General features: G+C 44.1%; 1 protein-coding gene across 1 annotated transcript in view; it reads left to right on the plus strand.

The window, feature by feature from the left end:
• The window catches only part of LOC308578078 (putative helicase senataxin), a 287,528-nt gene that overhangs the window by 134,635 nt on the left and 138,032 nt on the right, over positions 1–14,861 (plus strand). Inside the window, exon 8 of the mRNA XM_081178360.1 lies at positions 14,663–14,753. Coding sequence (XP_081034486.1) covers positions 14,663–14,753 — 91 coding nt within the window. The remainder of the gene's footprint in view (positions 1–14,662; positions 14,754–14,861) is intronic.

Here is a 14,861-nt window from a genome sequence, read left to right on the forward strand (position 1 = left end):
CCATTCCTTCAGTCTTGGCGTTAATGATTTGGAGTTATTTTTAAAATATATTTACGTACCTTGCGTTATATATTGAATGAAGTTTTTATCATTTAGTAATGATATATTAAGATACCATCTCCTCATACCTTCCTGGGTATTGGATAGATTACATTCCAATATTACTGCTGAGTGATCAGCTATAATGGGAATATCAATGTCACATCGGCTAGTAAAGGAGTGTAGTGATGCTGATGTTAAAAAAAAATCAATTCTGTGCTGGGTATTGTGAATTCCTGCAAAATATGTATAGGATTTTTCCTTAGGATGGTGTAGTCTCCATGAATCCACTAAATTCCAGTATATCATATAATAATTAATTCTCTCTCTCTAACCTTCGTCATTTTTTTCCTAGCTGTAGAAGTGGCGTCCATCTGCGGGTCTAAAATTTCATTAAAGTCTCCACCAATTATCAGATACTGATACGATAAAGAGCTTAATCTCTTAAAACAGTTGTGAATAAACTTAATGGTCATCAGTATTAGCGGCATAGACATCGACTATTGCTATTTCTATCCCTTCTGTTTTAGTTACAGTTATTAAACACTGACCATCTTCCTCTCTTATTATATTTCATAAGACCAGCCTTTCCTAAATAGAATCGTGACTCCCTTTGCATTTTCATCTAGATTTGTTGAAAAAACTTCTTTTATCCATTAACTTTTCAAAGTTTGTGGCCTTTGTTCTGTCAAATGTGTTTCTTGTAATAGTCCTATATCAGCCTTTAATGACTGAAAATAGTTAAGTGTTAGGATCTGTTTTTTCCTTTCCTTTAATCCCTTGGCATCCATACCTATAATTCTCATATTATAAATTGCAGCTTTTATCTATAGGGTCTCTTGTCCTCTATTTTTATCTTTGGCAAAGTCTTGGGAAGGCTTAGTATGAACCAAATATATTGCAAATTATTATCACTCTAATTAGAGACATCTATTAACCGTGCTTGTATTTAACATATGGATTGTGAAACAAAGTTAATTCACCTTCTTACATATCTAAATATATATAGAGCAGATACTACCCGATCAATTTAATACACCCTGTAATTAAATTTTAAGTATTTCCAATCAAATAATTAGTATTTGAAAATATTCAAAGAGGGATAGAGAGAGAAAAGAGAGGAAACTAGAAAACAGCTCTAGCTACAAATAGGAAGAGTTCTGAAAAGGTAGTGTCAGGGGCTCAGGAGCAGAGGTACAGGGGAGAGAGGAGATGGAGAGCGAAGGGGAAGGATCTGAGGGCAGCGTAGGGGAGTACAACAGTGACCCGAGAGATTCCATGAGCTTCTCCAGCGAATCAGAAGATTCCAAGAAGGAGGCGCCGATGGTCAGGGCAAGGGGGGGTCCCAGGGGGAACACACCAGAAACAAGGGGCCAGCGGGGACTCCCAAAGCAGCAGCTGCAGATCAGGACCAGCTTCCCCACCAGAGCATAGTGGGGGGGAAGAGTCCCAGGTGTCAGGGGTAGCGTCCCCTCCAGCAGGGAGAGAATGTGAGTCGGGACTGACCACGCCTCTGTCGGAGAGTGGGGGAACGGAGGGGAGGTCAGGTCCAGCTAGCCTCCCCGAAGGGGGAAGCAGTGACAGGAGCAGTGTAACGGTCAGGAGGAAGGTTGCCGGCTGGGCGCGCGCGCCAAGTTCGAATGTACAGGCGTGCGGGACAGCAGAAAACCCGGATGGGGAACCAGGTCCTAAAGCCCGCCAGAGGCAGGGGGAAGACTCAGGGGACTCAGCGTCAGATGAGTCTAGGAAGGGCGAGACCCCAGCTGACAGGCGGACCCAGAGGAGGAAAGAGCAAAGGAAGAGGTGGAGCAAGGCTAGGGTCTTAAACTGGTGTCTGGGGGGTGGAGACTCAGACGGAGCTTCGGCGGTCTAGAGTTTCAGACGTAGAGCTGCGCGCTGCGGCTGTAAAATAGAAACTGAACTTCAGTAAAGACTTTTGTACATAACAACGAACTGGCGTTGGTCCTTTGTGAGCTAGGACCTTGGGCAGCTCTGACAGGTAGGCACAAATATATACAAATGACCAACAATTTATAATAATAGTAACAGTACTAACGATAAAAAAGGAAAAAGAAAACTACTTAGTGTGAAATATTGCTCAGGGTAAAGGTCCTGCAGGCTTCCGTGGTTCATATCTGCTTTCCCCGGACCTCTGAGCACAGCAGAGTAAACACAGCGTATTTAGCCTTTTAGCCTTCTGCCCTCTGTGCTTGCCTTTAGCGTGCATAAATCAAAAGTCCAGTCAGCTTCTCTAATCTAGAAGCGTTTATTTACAGCAGTATAAATCATCATCCAGTGTCTGGTAAAAAGTACATCTCTGTTCCGTACAAAAACGAAGCCAGAATAACAGAACAAAGAAACAGGGCCTTCCGGGGTGGCGCCACCGGCAATGGCGGACTCCCTCTGAACTGGAGGGAATAGCTCCACCGGAATCGGGTCTTTTCCGCTACGACGAAGCGGGGACCCTTTTTTAAATCACAGGCGGACGAAGCCTGTGACCATGGGACTTGGTGGGCACCTTTAGCGCCCCCCAACTCGCTAAGGAACCCACAAACGGGCTCCGAAGTGGAGAGGGGGAAGCGGCGCAGTGCTGAGAGTCAACCGCTACTTCCGTGGAGCGAAGCCGCATAGCTGTTGCCGGAGAGCGCTCCCTTTCTCCTGGGACAATTTGGACTTTGAAATAATAACCCGTGAGTAGTACGGAAATTGGATTTTTAAAATATTAATAAATTCGGCACTGATCGGGGAAGGTCCAACCAGGAAGTCTGCCTCCCCTTTCTGTAAACAATCTAAAGCAAAGAACTTCAAACTAAGGTCGTGGAGAGTCTTATTTTATGTTAAAGATTTTAATTCTACTGATTGAGATATAAGAAATCTTATTTGGAAGCAGGGGAACCTGCAGGAGAAGAACTAAATTCGAAAATTGATGTACCGCCCTTCCCCCTGGACCCGGGAGCGGTCTGTGAGTGCCTGTTGATGAGCAATTGAACAATTTGACAGCTGTCAAGTTAGCTGTCAAGATACAAAAAGAGGACTTTGTCTTTACTGTCTACATTTGTTACAAGTTTATGCTTTAAAAGAAGGAAGGACTGTTACAATTTAACGTATGGGACTTTTGGTTTTGTACTGAAAGGAGTAAAAAGAAACTTAAATCTCCCTAGAGGGAGCTTTGGGACACTGCGTTAGGAACCAGCTGAGAAATTGTTTTACAGCCACACGGTATCCCAGAAGCCAGATCCCTCTTGCTGTTCTGGCTTCTGGGATTCAGAATAATTTTTTCTTGTTTTCATCCTCCCAAAACTAGGTGCGACCTATGATCCGGTGCACCCTATGGAGCGAAAAATACGGTATATACATAAGTAAGCAACATATAATTACATGGTTTGAGACTTATTGAATGACAAATCAATATTTCCACGGCATTTCGACTTTAATAGTGGTATAAAACCAGTTGACTATTAACCCGAGGGTATATAGAATTCCACCATTATTAAATTACTAATATATCTAGAGTTTCATGGCTCTATGCCAAAGATACTTTGTTCAGATGGTGAGTCAACATGAGTTGGAGGTTCTTCAAGCAGAAAGGTCAGGTCAAAGAAGAGCTTCAAAATAGAGGGCATTACCCCACACCATTTTCAATTAGAGTAGGAGAAAAAGGAAAAGCCCCCCTACCCTTCACCATGGCTCTTTATCCACAATTTATTGCTTGGAGGTAGAATATCGCATTATCATGGTTTTGAAAACAGCACAGTTCATCATTTATCTTTAAGCAGAAAGTAGCTGGGTATATTGTAAAGTGTTGTATTTTTAATTCCCTTGCTAGCTTGTGAGCAGAAGCAAATAATCGTCTCTTTTCTGCCACCATTGGAGCATAGTCCGGGAAAATAGAAATTATATTTCCCCTCCATTCAAGGGGTTTAGCATTCGACTTTTCCCAGAAAGTTTTAAGGATATAATCTCGCACCCTTGTGCACTCAAATTGAATTATTGTTATATATGCTTCCCCTCTTGCTTTCTTGGTTTTCAGTGGAAAACTTTTAATACCATTTATCTCCACCTTTAAATCCAGCTGTAGCTCCAGCATTTCCATTAAACAGCTCTCTATATATTCAATTACCTGAATTCCTTCAGGAGGAAGGTTTTAAGACCTACAATTTTAAGGTTTTTCCTTCGATCTCAGATTCCAACTGGAGTAAGCATTTGTCCATCAGGCTTTGTGTTGCAAATGATATTTTCTCCAAGACATTAACACGCTGTTCAAGTGTGTTCATATGAGATGTTAAAACTTGTAGATCTATTCTCATTTGTGATGTATCCTGTTTAATCGCTGACATTTCTGTCTTAAGCTCCCCAATGTCTTCTTTAATAGACCGTAATAAGTGAATCATCTCATGTGACTCTGACAATATTTGGCCTTTCTGCATTTCCGTTGCTCTTTTGTCAAAGCTTTTCGTTCTTTCTGTGGCTTTTGGGGGAGTTAGAGCTGATGCGTCTCGCTTCATTTGTTTTGAGACTGTATTATTTTTTTGACATGCTCTTCTAGCCCTCAGCAAGCCCTCCGCGTCTTTTTGACGTTTGATATTGCCCAGCTGCTAAAATGCTGATAAGCTCAGATATAATTGTTCTTAAGTTCCCTCCAAAACCTTCCTCCAGTCCATAAATCCTTAAATAGGTTTTAATCACCTTTAATTTATACTTCTCCTTGCATTCACGCTGCGGAGCTTCTCAGCGTGCCTGCTCACGCCTCCTTCCCAAGACCAGAAGTCCTCAGGACCCCAGCCGGCAGCCTCTCACCCTTTTTCAAACACCCTTCCTTGTGGAGTGTTCCCTCAGCCTCCTTTCCCATCTCCTTGGGAGTTCTCCAGGCAGCTGCTGCCGCCACCCCGGTCTTTGAGCTGCCCCCCTGCCCCAAAGAGAGATGCCTTCTCACACTGCCCCACAGAGGCCTGGGAAGTACCCCCCCCCCCGGCTAGCTCCAGAGGCACCATTTGCCTGGGGAGCTTGTAGCCAGGGCTGCTGCAACAAACAGCTCTGCAAGCCTATGGGAGGCAGAGATGCGAGGGAGTGAAGGAAAGAGGGATAGAGGCCCATGTTGCTCTCTGCACCCCTGACCATCATCCAAGGCACCCCAGGGTGTCACAGCACATTGTTTGAAATCACTGCAGTAGATCAACATTGTTGTTGTTGTTTTGTCGTTTAGTCGTGTCCGACTCTTCGTGACCCCATGGACCAGAGCACGCCAGGCACTCCTGTCTTCCACTGCCTCCCATAGTTTGGTCAAACTCATGTTAGTAGCTTCGAGAACACTGTCCAACCATCTCGTCCTCTGTTGTCCCCTTCTCCTTGTGCCCTCCATCTTTCCCAACATCAGGGTCTTTTCCAGGGAGTCTTCTCTTCTCATGAGGTGGCCAAAGTATTGGAGCCTCAGCTTCAGGATCTGTCCTTCAAGTGAGCACTCGGGGCTGATTTCCTGAAGAATGGATAGGTTTCATCTTCTTGCAGTCCATGGGACTCTCAAGAGTCTCCTCCAGCACCAGAATTTAAAAGCATCAATTCTTTGGCGATCAGCCTTCTTTATGGTCCAGCTCTCACTTCCATACATCACTACTGGGAAAACCATAGCTTTAACTATATGGACCTTTGTTGGCAAGGTGATGTCTCTGCTTTTTAAGATGCTGTCTAGGTTTGTCATTGCTTTTCTCCCCAGAAGCAGGCATCTTTTAATTTCATGTCTGCTGTCACCATCTGCAGTGATCATGGAGCCCAAGAAAGTAAAATCTCTCACTGCCTCCATTTCTTCCCCTTCTATTTGCCAGGAGGTGATGGGACCAGTGGCCATGATCTTCGTTTTTTTGATGTTGAGTTTCAAACCATGTTTTGCGCTCTCTTCTTTCACCCTCATTAAAAGGTTTTTTAATTCCTCCTCACTTTCTGCCATCAAGGTTGTGTCATCTGCATATCTGAGGTTGTTGATATTTCTTCCAGCAATCTTAATTCCGGCTAGGGATTCATCCAGTCCAGCCTTTCACATGATGAACTCTGCATATAAGTTAAATAAGCAGGGAGACAATATACAGCCTTGTCGTACTCCTTTCCCAATTTTGAACCAATCAGTTGTTCCATATCCAGTTCTAACTGTAACTTCTTGTCCCACATAGAGATTTCTCAGGAGACAGATGAGGTGATCAGGCACTCCCATTTCTTTAAGAACTTGCCATAGTTTGCTGTGGTCAACACAGTCAAAGGCTTTTGCATAGTCAATGAAGCAGAAGTAGATGTCTTTCTGGAACTCTCTAGCTTTCTCCATAATCCAGCGCATGTTTGCAATTTGGTCTCTGGTTCCTCTGCCCCTTCAAAATCCAGCTTGCACTTCTGGGAGTTCTCGGTCCACATACTGCTTAAGCCTGCCTTGTAGAATTTTAAGCATAACCTTGCTAGCGTGTGAAATGAGTGCAATTGTGCGGTAGTTGGAGCATTCTTTGGCACTGCCCTTCTTTGGGATTCAGATGTAGACTGATCTTCTCCAATCCTCTGGCCACTGCTGAGTTTTCCAAACTTGCTGGCATATTGAGTGTAGCATCTTAACACCCCTTCATGGATCACAGACCAACATAGAAGCAGATAAAAAACAGTAGATAAAAACACATAAAACATGTAAATCAAGCCCTTTGTTTTAGACCTGTGGGGCACATACCATCCTCTGAGGTATGTAAGGAGCAGTAAGGAGATATTGAACTGCCTTGTGTGTCCTGGGAATTTGTGTATGATTGGCAGAATAAAACTAACACGTATGTTTGTGTAATACTGGCAGTGGAGGAAAACATGGTCAATTGTTTCTATGTGTCCAGAACTGCAAGGGCATTTTCTCTCCTCATAAGGTGTCAGAGTGAACAGGAGTTAACAGGAGTTAAAGCGCATGAAGGACATCCACCAACAATATCCTTAGCTCGTGTCAGAGGAATGGAAAAAATGTTTTATGCAGCTGCTTAGCTCCCTGGTGAAAAAATGTATGGCTGTCAATTGCATTAGAAAATAATGGTCAGAGAGATTTCAGAGCAGAATCAGCATGTTGATTACCTTCTGAAAGTGCATCTTTGCATCCTGTATGGGAGCAAACGTGAGAGTAAACATGAGCAGCATAGAAAGGCATAGTTCTATTTGTCAAGAGATATTTCAGTGTCAAGAACAAAGAGAGTAGATAAAAATCTAGCATCGGAGAAAGATCGGAATTAGCCAAATGTGATAAAAAGATATCCCACTTCACACAAAATCACAAAATGCAGTGGACGTGTAGGCTGGTCTCTGTCAGTTTTCTGATTAGCTGCAAAAAAAATGCCAGTTATTTTCAGAGTCCTTATACGTTAAAACGCTCTAAAGGTGTTGAATAGGAACCTGTTTGAATCAAAACCAGGCATGAATCTTTTAGGAGGGTTAAAATAAACTATCCCAAATATAATCAGGAAATGCAAACTGATAGGGAAGAGAAGAACTCATTAAGGATTCGTGTTCCTGTTTAGAAAAAAGCAAATAACAAGCAGCAATATCAAATCCAGTGTTAGGCAATTTAGAGTGTAGCCACTCTAAAATCACTATTCTGTCAGCAGTGTTTGGGGGGAAAAGGAGTCCTGTAGGTGAAAACATTGTATTTAAGGAAAATCACGCGTATGAAGTGACCCCAAAACTCTGCAACTCCTGTAAAGTAAATTCATTAGGAATTTTAAGTTCAGGGAGGAAAGGAGAAAAAAGTCTGCAAATAAGCGATGAAGAATGAGTCTCACTGTCTGAGGTGGAATCAGACCTGTATGCTATGTCTTAATTTTATAAACCACCATAGGGAACTGGAACTGAAAAGTAGCAAGTTCTGCTGTCAGTAGATTCAAACCGGCACTGCCCTTAGCGGCATGGCGCAGATTTGTCACAGGAGACTGTGTGTTAAAAGCAAGTGTGTTAGAAGAGCCAGCTATTGCTTCTAATTTAGCTTCAGTAAAAGACTGACAATCAGCTGGCACAACAGTCTTTGTTCTCCCATTTAGACTCAGGCTGGAAGGCCACCGGTCGTGGCATTGCCTGTCTTTAGCAGGATGAGCTGAAGGAGACAAAGCTGCTGCTCGGAGGGCAGATTTGTGAGTCTCGGTGTCAATATTCTGGCAAGGCTTACTCATTTGAGCAATCTCTGTTTCTGACTTCTGGTACATCACTTTAAGAGCAGTCTTGCAATCAGCATTTTCATAAGCCAATTGTTTCATTGAAACTTCAGAGGCTTCAAGGTTTGGAATTAAAGTACTGGCTGCTCTTAGCCCATCAAGAATGCCATCCAAGCCATTTTCTGCCACACTTCGCTTCAATTTGTTAAAAACTGCAAAGGGCAATGATTCATGGGCTCTCTGTCCCTGTGCATTCTGAGCAACAGGACAGACTGCTAATAATGGCAATGTAACAGCTTCTTCACTGCTTCCTTCTGCCATAATTTGGAATAGTCAATTTTTGCACTGTAGTCTGAGCCCTTTATGGAGCATTGCCCACTAAATAAGTAGGTGACATGGCATTTACAGTCGACCCAGGCAAATGAAGGTGCCGATGGCAATGGAATTACCTTTGGCATGACCTCAGAGAGAGGCTGAGATGGGAGGAACAATATTACAGCATTTTTAAAGGCAGCTAGGGTGACAGCAGCCACGAAATTAAAAGACGCCTGCTTCTTGGGAGAAAAGCAATGACAAACCTAGACAGCATCTTAAAAAGCAGAGACATCACCTTGCCGACAAAGGTCCGTGTCAGGGAACTGCCATCAGTACCGGAGGGGGAGCGCAAAAGCCAGAGGGATTCCAGAGAGCGGCCAGGGATCGGGAGAAGCAGCCCATCTTCTGGGGAAGAGAATCAACGTAGCAACAGTGGAGATGGGGGGCGGGTGGGGGAAGTGGCGACTTCCGGGTTAGTGCCATCGGCTAATGGCGGATTCCCTACGAGCTCCGGAGGGAATCGTCTCCGCAGGATTTGGGTCTAGCCGCTGCGGCGACGCGGGGACTCTTAAAAATCACAGGCGGTGAGCCTGTGAACCTGGTGACTCGGCGGGCACCATTTGCGTCCCCCGACCCGCGAAGGAGCCTTTTTAAAGGCTTCGGAACCGGGGACGGGGTGAGTGGCGGGGGGCTGAGAGTCGACTGCTTCTCCTGCAGAGTGAAGCCGCATGCCATGTTCGGAGAGCGCTGACTTCTCCTTGTGAACAATTGGATTTTAAAGCAGCAACCCGTGAGTAGTACGGAAATTGGATTTGTAAAGAAAAAATTTTCTTTTTGAATTAGGCACGATCGGGGAAGGCGCAAACAGGAAGTCCGTCTCCCTGTCTTGTATATAATCTAAAGCAAGGACCAGCTAACTAAGGTCGAGAGGATTTTTTCTTTTTTATTGGGTAAAGATATTAATTTCACGATTTGGCAGTTTAAATCTTATTGGAGGATAAGAGCTAATTTTGGGAGCTGAAGTGCCACCCCCCCCCCCGGACCCGGGAGTGATCCGCGAGAGAGCCTGTTGAAGAGATATTGAAGAGTTTGACAGCTGTCAAATTAGCTGTCAAGACGGGAAAAGAGAACTTTGTTTTCTATTGTCTCTGCTGGTTATATTCGTTACAATTTGGCTATATTTTGTTGAAAACAAGGAAAAACTGATACAAACTAACTTGATTTTTGGATTTGAACTGGAAGGAATACTAAGTAACCAAAATCCCTCTAGAGGGGTTTTGGGGACATTACAAGAATGGCTGAAGGAGGGAAAATTCAAGCTAAATTGGACAGAGTTTTTTTTTTCTCTTGGGAAAGTTACAAGGCCAAATTAATGTTTTGGCTACCAACGTTGCAACTCTGGACTTAACAGTAAACAAATTCATTGAATTTGATAAGGACTTGATCCAGGAAGTTCATGCAGCTGGACAAGAGGAGAAATTTGAGAACTTTGAGAGTGTGGAGAAAGAGATACATGTTGTTTCTGAGGAAAAGGAAGGAGGAGATGTATTGTTGCAGATGACAAAGGAGAGCCAGAGGCCTGACATGATGGCTATAAAGGAAAATAAGAACTTGATGATGAAAATCTGGTCCGAACTGGAGATTGAAGAATGGAGAGATCTCCTTATGTGGAGATCTGAAGACCCAAGGATTACAAATTTGATTAAGGTGAAAGTAGGAGCTTTGGGGACATTTGGACTTGAAAGGAGTAAGAAACAAGATTTGGGCTCCACTTTTAAGTATGGAGGTCTGGCTGGAAGAAACTTTGTCCCTATCGGGCCAGAGCGTCTCCGAGATCTGGTGTTTAATACTAAGGACTATCAAAAAAAACCGGCAGAGAGGAACTGAGAGAGAATTAAGGGCCTCGAATGTGAGATCTCCAGGCTGATAGCAGATTAAGACTGATGGACATTTGTTGGGGATTGAAACCGGGAAAGGGGACGGGGTGGGGTTTGGGGATCCAAAGGGTGCATAATTATAATTCGTCTTTTTCTTTTATTTTGTTTTGTTATTAGTATGGAAAGTGGGGATTTCGTGGAAGGGAATTTGGGTCGACTTTAGAAAAACGATTTAAGAATGAGCACTGATGTATAAATTTTGACGTTGTAAAATTGTTTTTTTAAATTGAACTAAATATAAAAAGGTTAAAAATTGGGGATAAGAACTTGTTGAATTAACAATTTGAATTGGAATATAAGAAGGGGAGGTGTGGGGAAGTCAGGGAAATATGTTACAGAAAAATAAGGATTGTAAACTGTATATGTTTTCTTTTTTGTTTTTTCTTTTTGGTTTTTTAATGTATTAAAATGGAAAATTCTCAATAAATATCTATTAAAAAAAAAGGTGGGGGAAGTGGCAAGGCGGTCCCATGACTCCTTGCCTGGGACCAGCGGAGAGAGTAGGGGTCCTCCGTTGCCCATGCCCTCCCTGCGCAGAAGGCTTTTGCGCAGAGAGGGTAGGCGGAGACTAGGCGTCAAATAACTTCTTTGCTGGAAGAAGTTTAAGAAACGCCCACTCATGGATTCTGCCAGCGATTGAGTCAGCCACGGGTGAGTGGCTGTCTGGACAGAAGAGGTTCACTTTGGCAGCCCAGCCAGGTGTTTGCACCCAGCCAGGGAGATAGGCACCTGCTTACACACAAGCAACCCCTAGAACCATTACAGCAATCCGTGAGTCCCTGACGTTGCTTGTGCGCAGCCCGGGGGAGGCAGCACGATGAGCCAGACAGGACCAGCAGGAGAGACAGAGCAAGAAGCCATGGTGCGAGGTCTGGTCGAGAGGAATCGAGACCTGGAGGCACATGTCGCAACCCTCTCAGCGTGGCTGGAGGAGAGGCGGGCTCAGGATGCGCAGGTCAGAGCCACCCGATAGGGAGGAAGGTCCCCGGGCTGGTAAATAAGTTTGGAGGAAAGCCCCAAGACTACAATGCTTTCTGAACGGAAATTCAATACGCTTTGGAATTGCAGAAAAATGACTTTGCTGATGACGGGGAGGGGGTGGCGTACATTATTGGACATCTGCAGGATGGGGCGCGTGAATGGATCAGGCCCTTGATGGCAACGGGGAATGATGCATTAAAAGATCTTAAAAAACTAATAAAAAATTGTTGTTGCTTTTAAAAAAAATTAAAACAGAACTCCACTCTGGACTTGTGTAGGCCTTTTCGTCTCCTGAAGATGTTCTGCAAGGCAGCAGAGGTTTAGGATCAGAGTTTTCCTTCTCCTAGATGGGCTACCTTCCCAGGTTGACGAGCCCCATCTGACCCTCACTTCCCTCTACAGCACATACAGAAATTGCCTTCTTGACCATTGGACCTACTATTTGTCTTGTCCGCTCAATCTGTTGCAGCCTGTCTTTGCATGCAACGGAAGTCCCTTACTCACTCTGGGTTTGAGACCCATCAGCTACCCTTACCTCATTTAGCTGGCCAGTGAAAGCCAGCTCCGTATTGCTCTCCTTTACTTTGGATCACATCAGCACTTTACATTCTTGGCACAATTTGAATTCCAACAGATATTGGGGAAGTTGAAGTCTCCCATGAATACTTTACCTCTCTACCTCTCTTTTTAATTGGAACCAGTGAAGGCAGTGAATGTCCTGTGTGAGTGTCTGGAGGCGGCTGGAGGATGGATGGCGGCTAACAGATTAAGGTTGAATCCTGACAAGACAGAAGTACTGTTTTGGGGAGGCAAGGAGCAGGCGGGTGTGGGGGACTTTCTGGTCTTGAACAGGGTAACCGTGCCCCTGAAGGACTAGGTGCGCAGCCTGGGAGTCTTTTACTTTTTCATCCTTAACCTCCCATTCCAATAATGTTCCATACATTCTTGAGATCACCTTGTTCTTATTTTGTAATAACTCTGTCTAGTAATGAGATTTCATTTTTAAAACCGTTTTTCTTGTCTGCCTCAAACACTTCATTTAGTTGGTGATACTGAATCCACCCTGTTAGGTGATGTCTTATTTCCTTGTACTCTTTTAATATCAAATTACTATCTTTTTCTTTTAGTAAATCCTTATATGTAGCCCAATTTAATTCCATGTTTTTCTTTTTTACCGTTATCGCTTCTAAGGGTGAAATCCACCAGGGTGTCTTAGGCTCCAGTAATTCTTTGTATTTTACCCATACTCTATATATCAATTTTCTTATGATAGTATTAAGAAATCCCCTGTGGACCTTCACCTTTTTGTATCCTAAATACTCATGCCACCCATAGCAGTTATTAAACTCTTCTAGGTCTAATAAGTCCCCGCCTTGTAATATTATCCACTCTTTTAAGTCTCTGACCCACTCTTAAACCTTTAATTTCTTGATTACATCTTATTATTTATGCTAATACTTCTAAAATAATCGTTGTTTAATAAAGATACTGGTCTGAAATTCTTTGGGTATGGGGTTCCTTGATCCTGTTTGGGGATTAGTGTTATATATGCTTTTTCCCATGAAGATGGAATTTCTTCCCCTTGAAGAATTCGGTTCATTACCTCCATCAATGGCAATGCCAATGTTCCTTGGAATACTTTGTAATACACCAAGGATAGTCCATCAGGTCCTGGCGATTTCCCTAATTTGGCTTGGGTCACTGCCGTATTGCTTACATGTGATGGTTTGTGTATGCTATTCGCAATAAGCACCCTCTGCTCACTCAGAGAGGTATTTACAGTTCTTTATTTTGCATGTGTAAAAGCAGCACAGTACAATCATGCATCCGAATCGTCTGGTTCAGATTCGGGGAGTGGTCTTCTCCTGCTTCTCCTCCAACAGAAGAGGCGGCTGGAATGTTCATGGGACGTCTCTGATCCCTGCGCTTTAACCCTCTCCTTTCCTGTGCCGAAGGCTGTACCTGAGCTCCCTGTGCGGTGCTGGGGCTCTGCTTCAGCATCGGAGAGCCTTGCCTCCTCCTGGCTCTCCCCCTCTTCCCCTTCCGTCCCGATCGTTTCCTTCTGACTGTTCCCGCTCTGACTCTTTTCTTCCCTGACTCCAAGGCGTCCCTTGGCAGTCCCGTGACATTACATTCCATCAGTTTGTTCTCTCAGTGTACCAGGACACTGGGCACACATAACGTCTTGGTTAAAAATAATGTTTTTTCTCTGTTAGAATAGGTTAGTCAAAGTTCATACACAGATGATAAAACTAATACAGCATATGGAGTCCTAAAGGCTCAAAATGGATCCTGACAAGATGAAGGAAAATGGAAATTTCTCCTTCACATAAACTATATCTTAGTGTTAAATTTGAAGCAGGCATTTGAGCAGAACCTGGGTCTCAGTTTAAGTTTGAGAATAATTTAAGTGCACCTTGTGACAAATTACATTGTAAGACCATCATCATTCCCATAGCCTTGGGACTCCAAGTCAGTGAGGAAATAACACTGAGCTTAATTACATTTTATTCTGTTCTTTTCTGCCTGCCCCGCCCCCCCATCTCGAGCTTTCAGAATAGTGTGTACTACACATTTAAATAAGTAGCTAATGGTTTAAACCTGTCATGGACTGTCTGGATGCGGGGGAGTGGTGGGAGGTGCCAGCTGGAGAACCCCCAAGGGATCCTCCAGGGGAAGAAGGCTCAGAGCCAGGGGACTGATGGTGGGATGCTGAAGAGTGGTCAGAGGAAGAAGAGGGAGCGGACTGGGAGTAGGTGGTGTTGGAAGCTGAAGAGGCAACAGGGTTTAGTGAACAGGAAGAAGCTGGGGCAGAAAGTCATAATTCAGAGGCTGGAGAGGAAGGGGGCCAGTAGACCAAGAAGAGGCAGGCTGCTGAAGGACTAAGGAGTGTCTCCCTTCTATGACCAGCTCCGCTCCCCCCCTCCCGCCTCCCAGAACATGCAGAGAAATGAAAAGAGCAGAGGAGAGATTGGTTGCGTGCAGACGTAGTCTCCGACTGCTTGGAAAAACCCCTGGAGAGGAGAGACCATCGGCAGCTGGGGGAGGGCAGGGACCTTCAGTCCTTGCAACTTCTGCATTGGGCCAAGACCTACTGGGAAGAGTTGCTGGGATCACTAGGCCTGCACTGTTTTTGTTTCTTTGAATAAAGAGTTAACTTCACTGACACCAGTGTTTTTTTATTGCTGACCTTCACATGACTGGCTCCTGACAAAACCCTTGGCTTTCTTAATATTTTTGAAGGACTAAATCTGAGCCCATGTCGGACTATGGAGATGAATTTGTCACTTGCAGCCAACTGGCGTATGACTACCACATTGAAAAGCCCCACAAGGTAACTTGCTTGTTGATCTGTCTTACTGTCTTCTTCCATGCTTGAAACATGGCTATGTGGACGGTTCTGGATTATAGTTATAGAGAAGTATCAAATCACATCTGTCCT

Source organism: Podarcis bocagei (assembly GCF_964188305.1).
Source record: "Podarcis bocagei genome assembly, chromosome: W".
Lineage (NCBI taxonomy): Eukaryota > Metazoa > Chordata > Lepidosauria > Squamata > Lacertidae > Podarcis > Podarcis bocagei.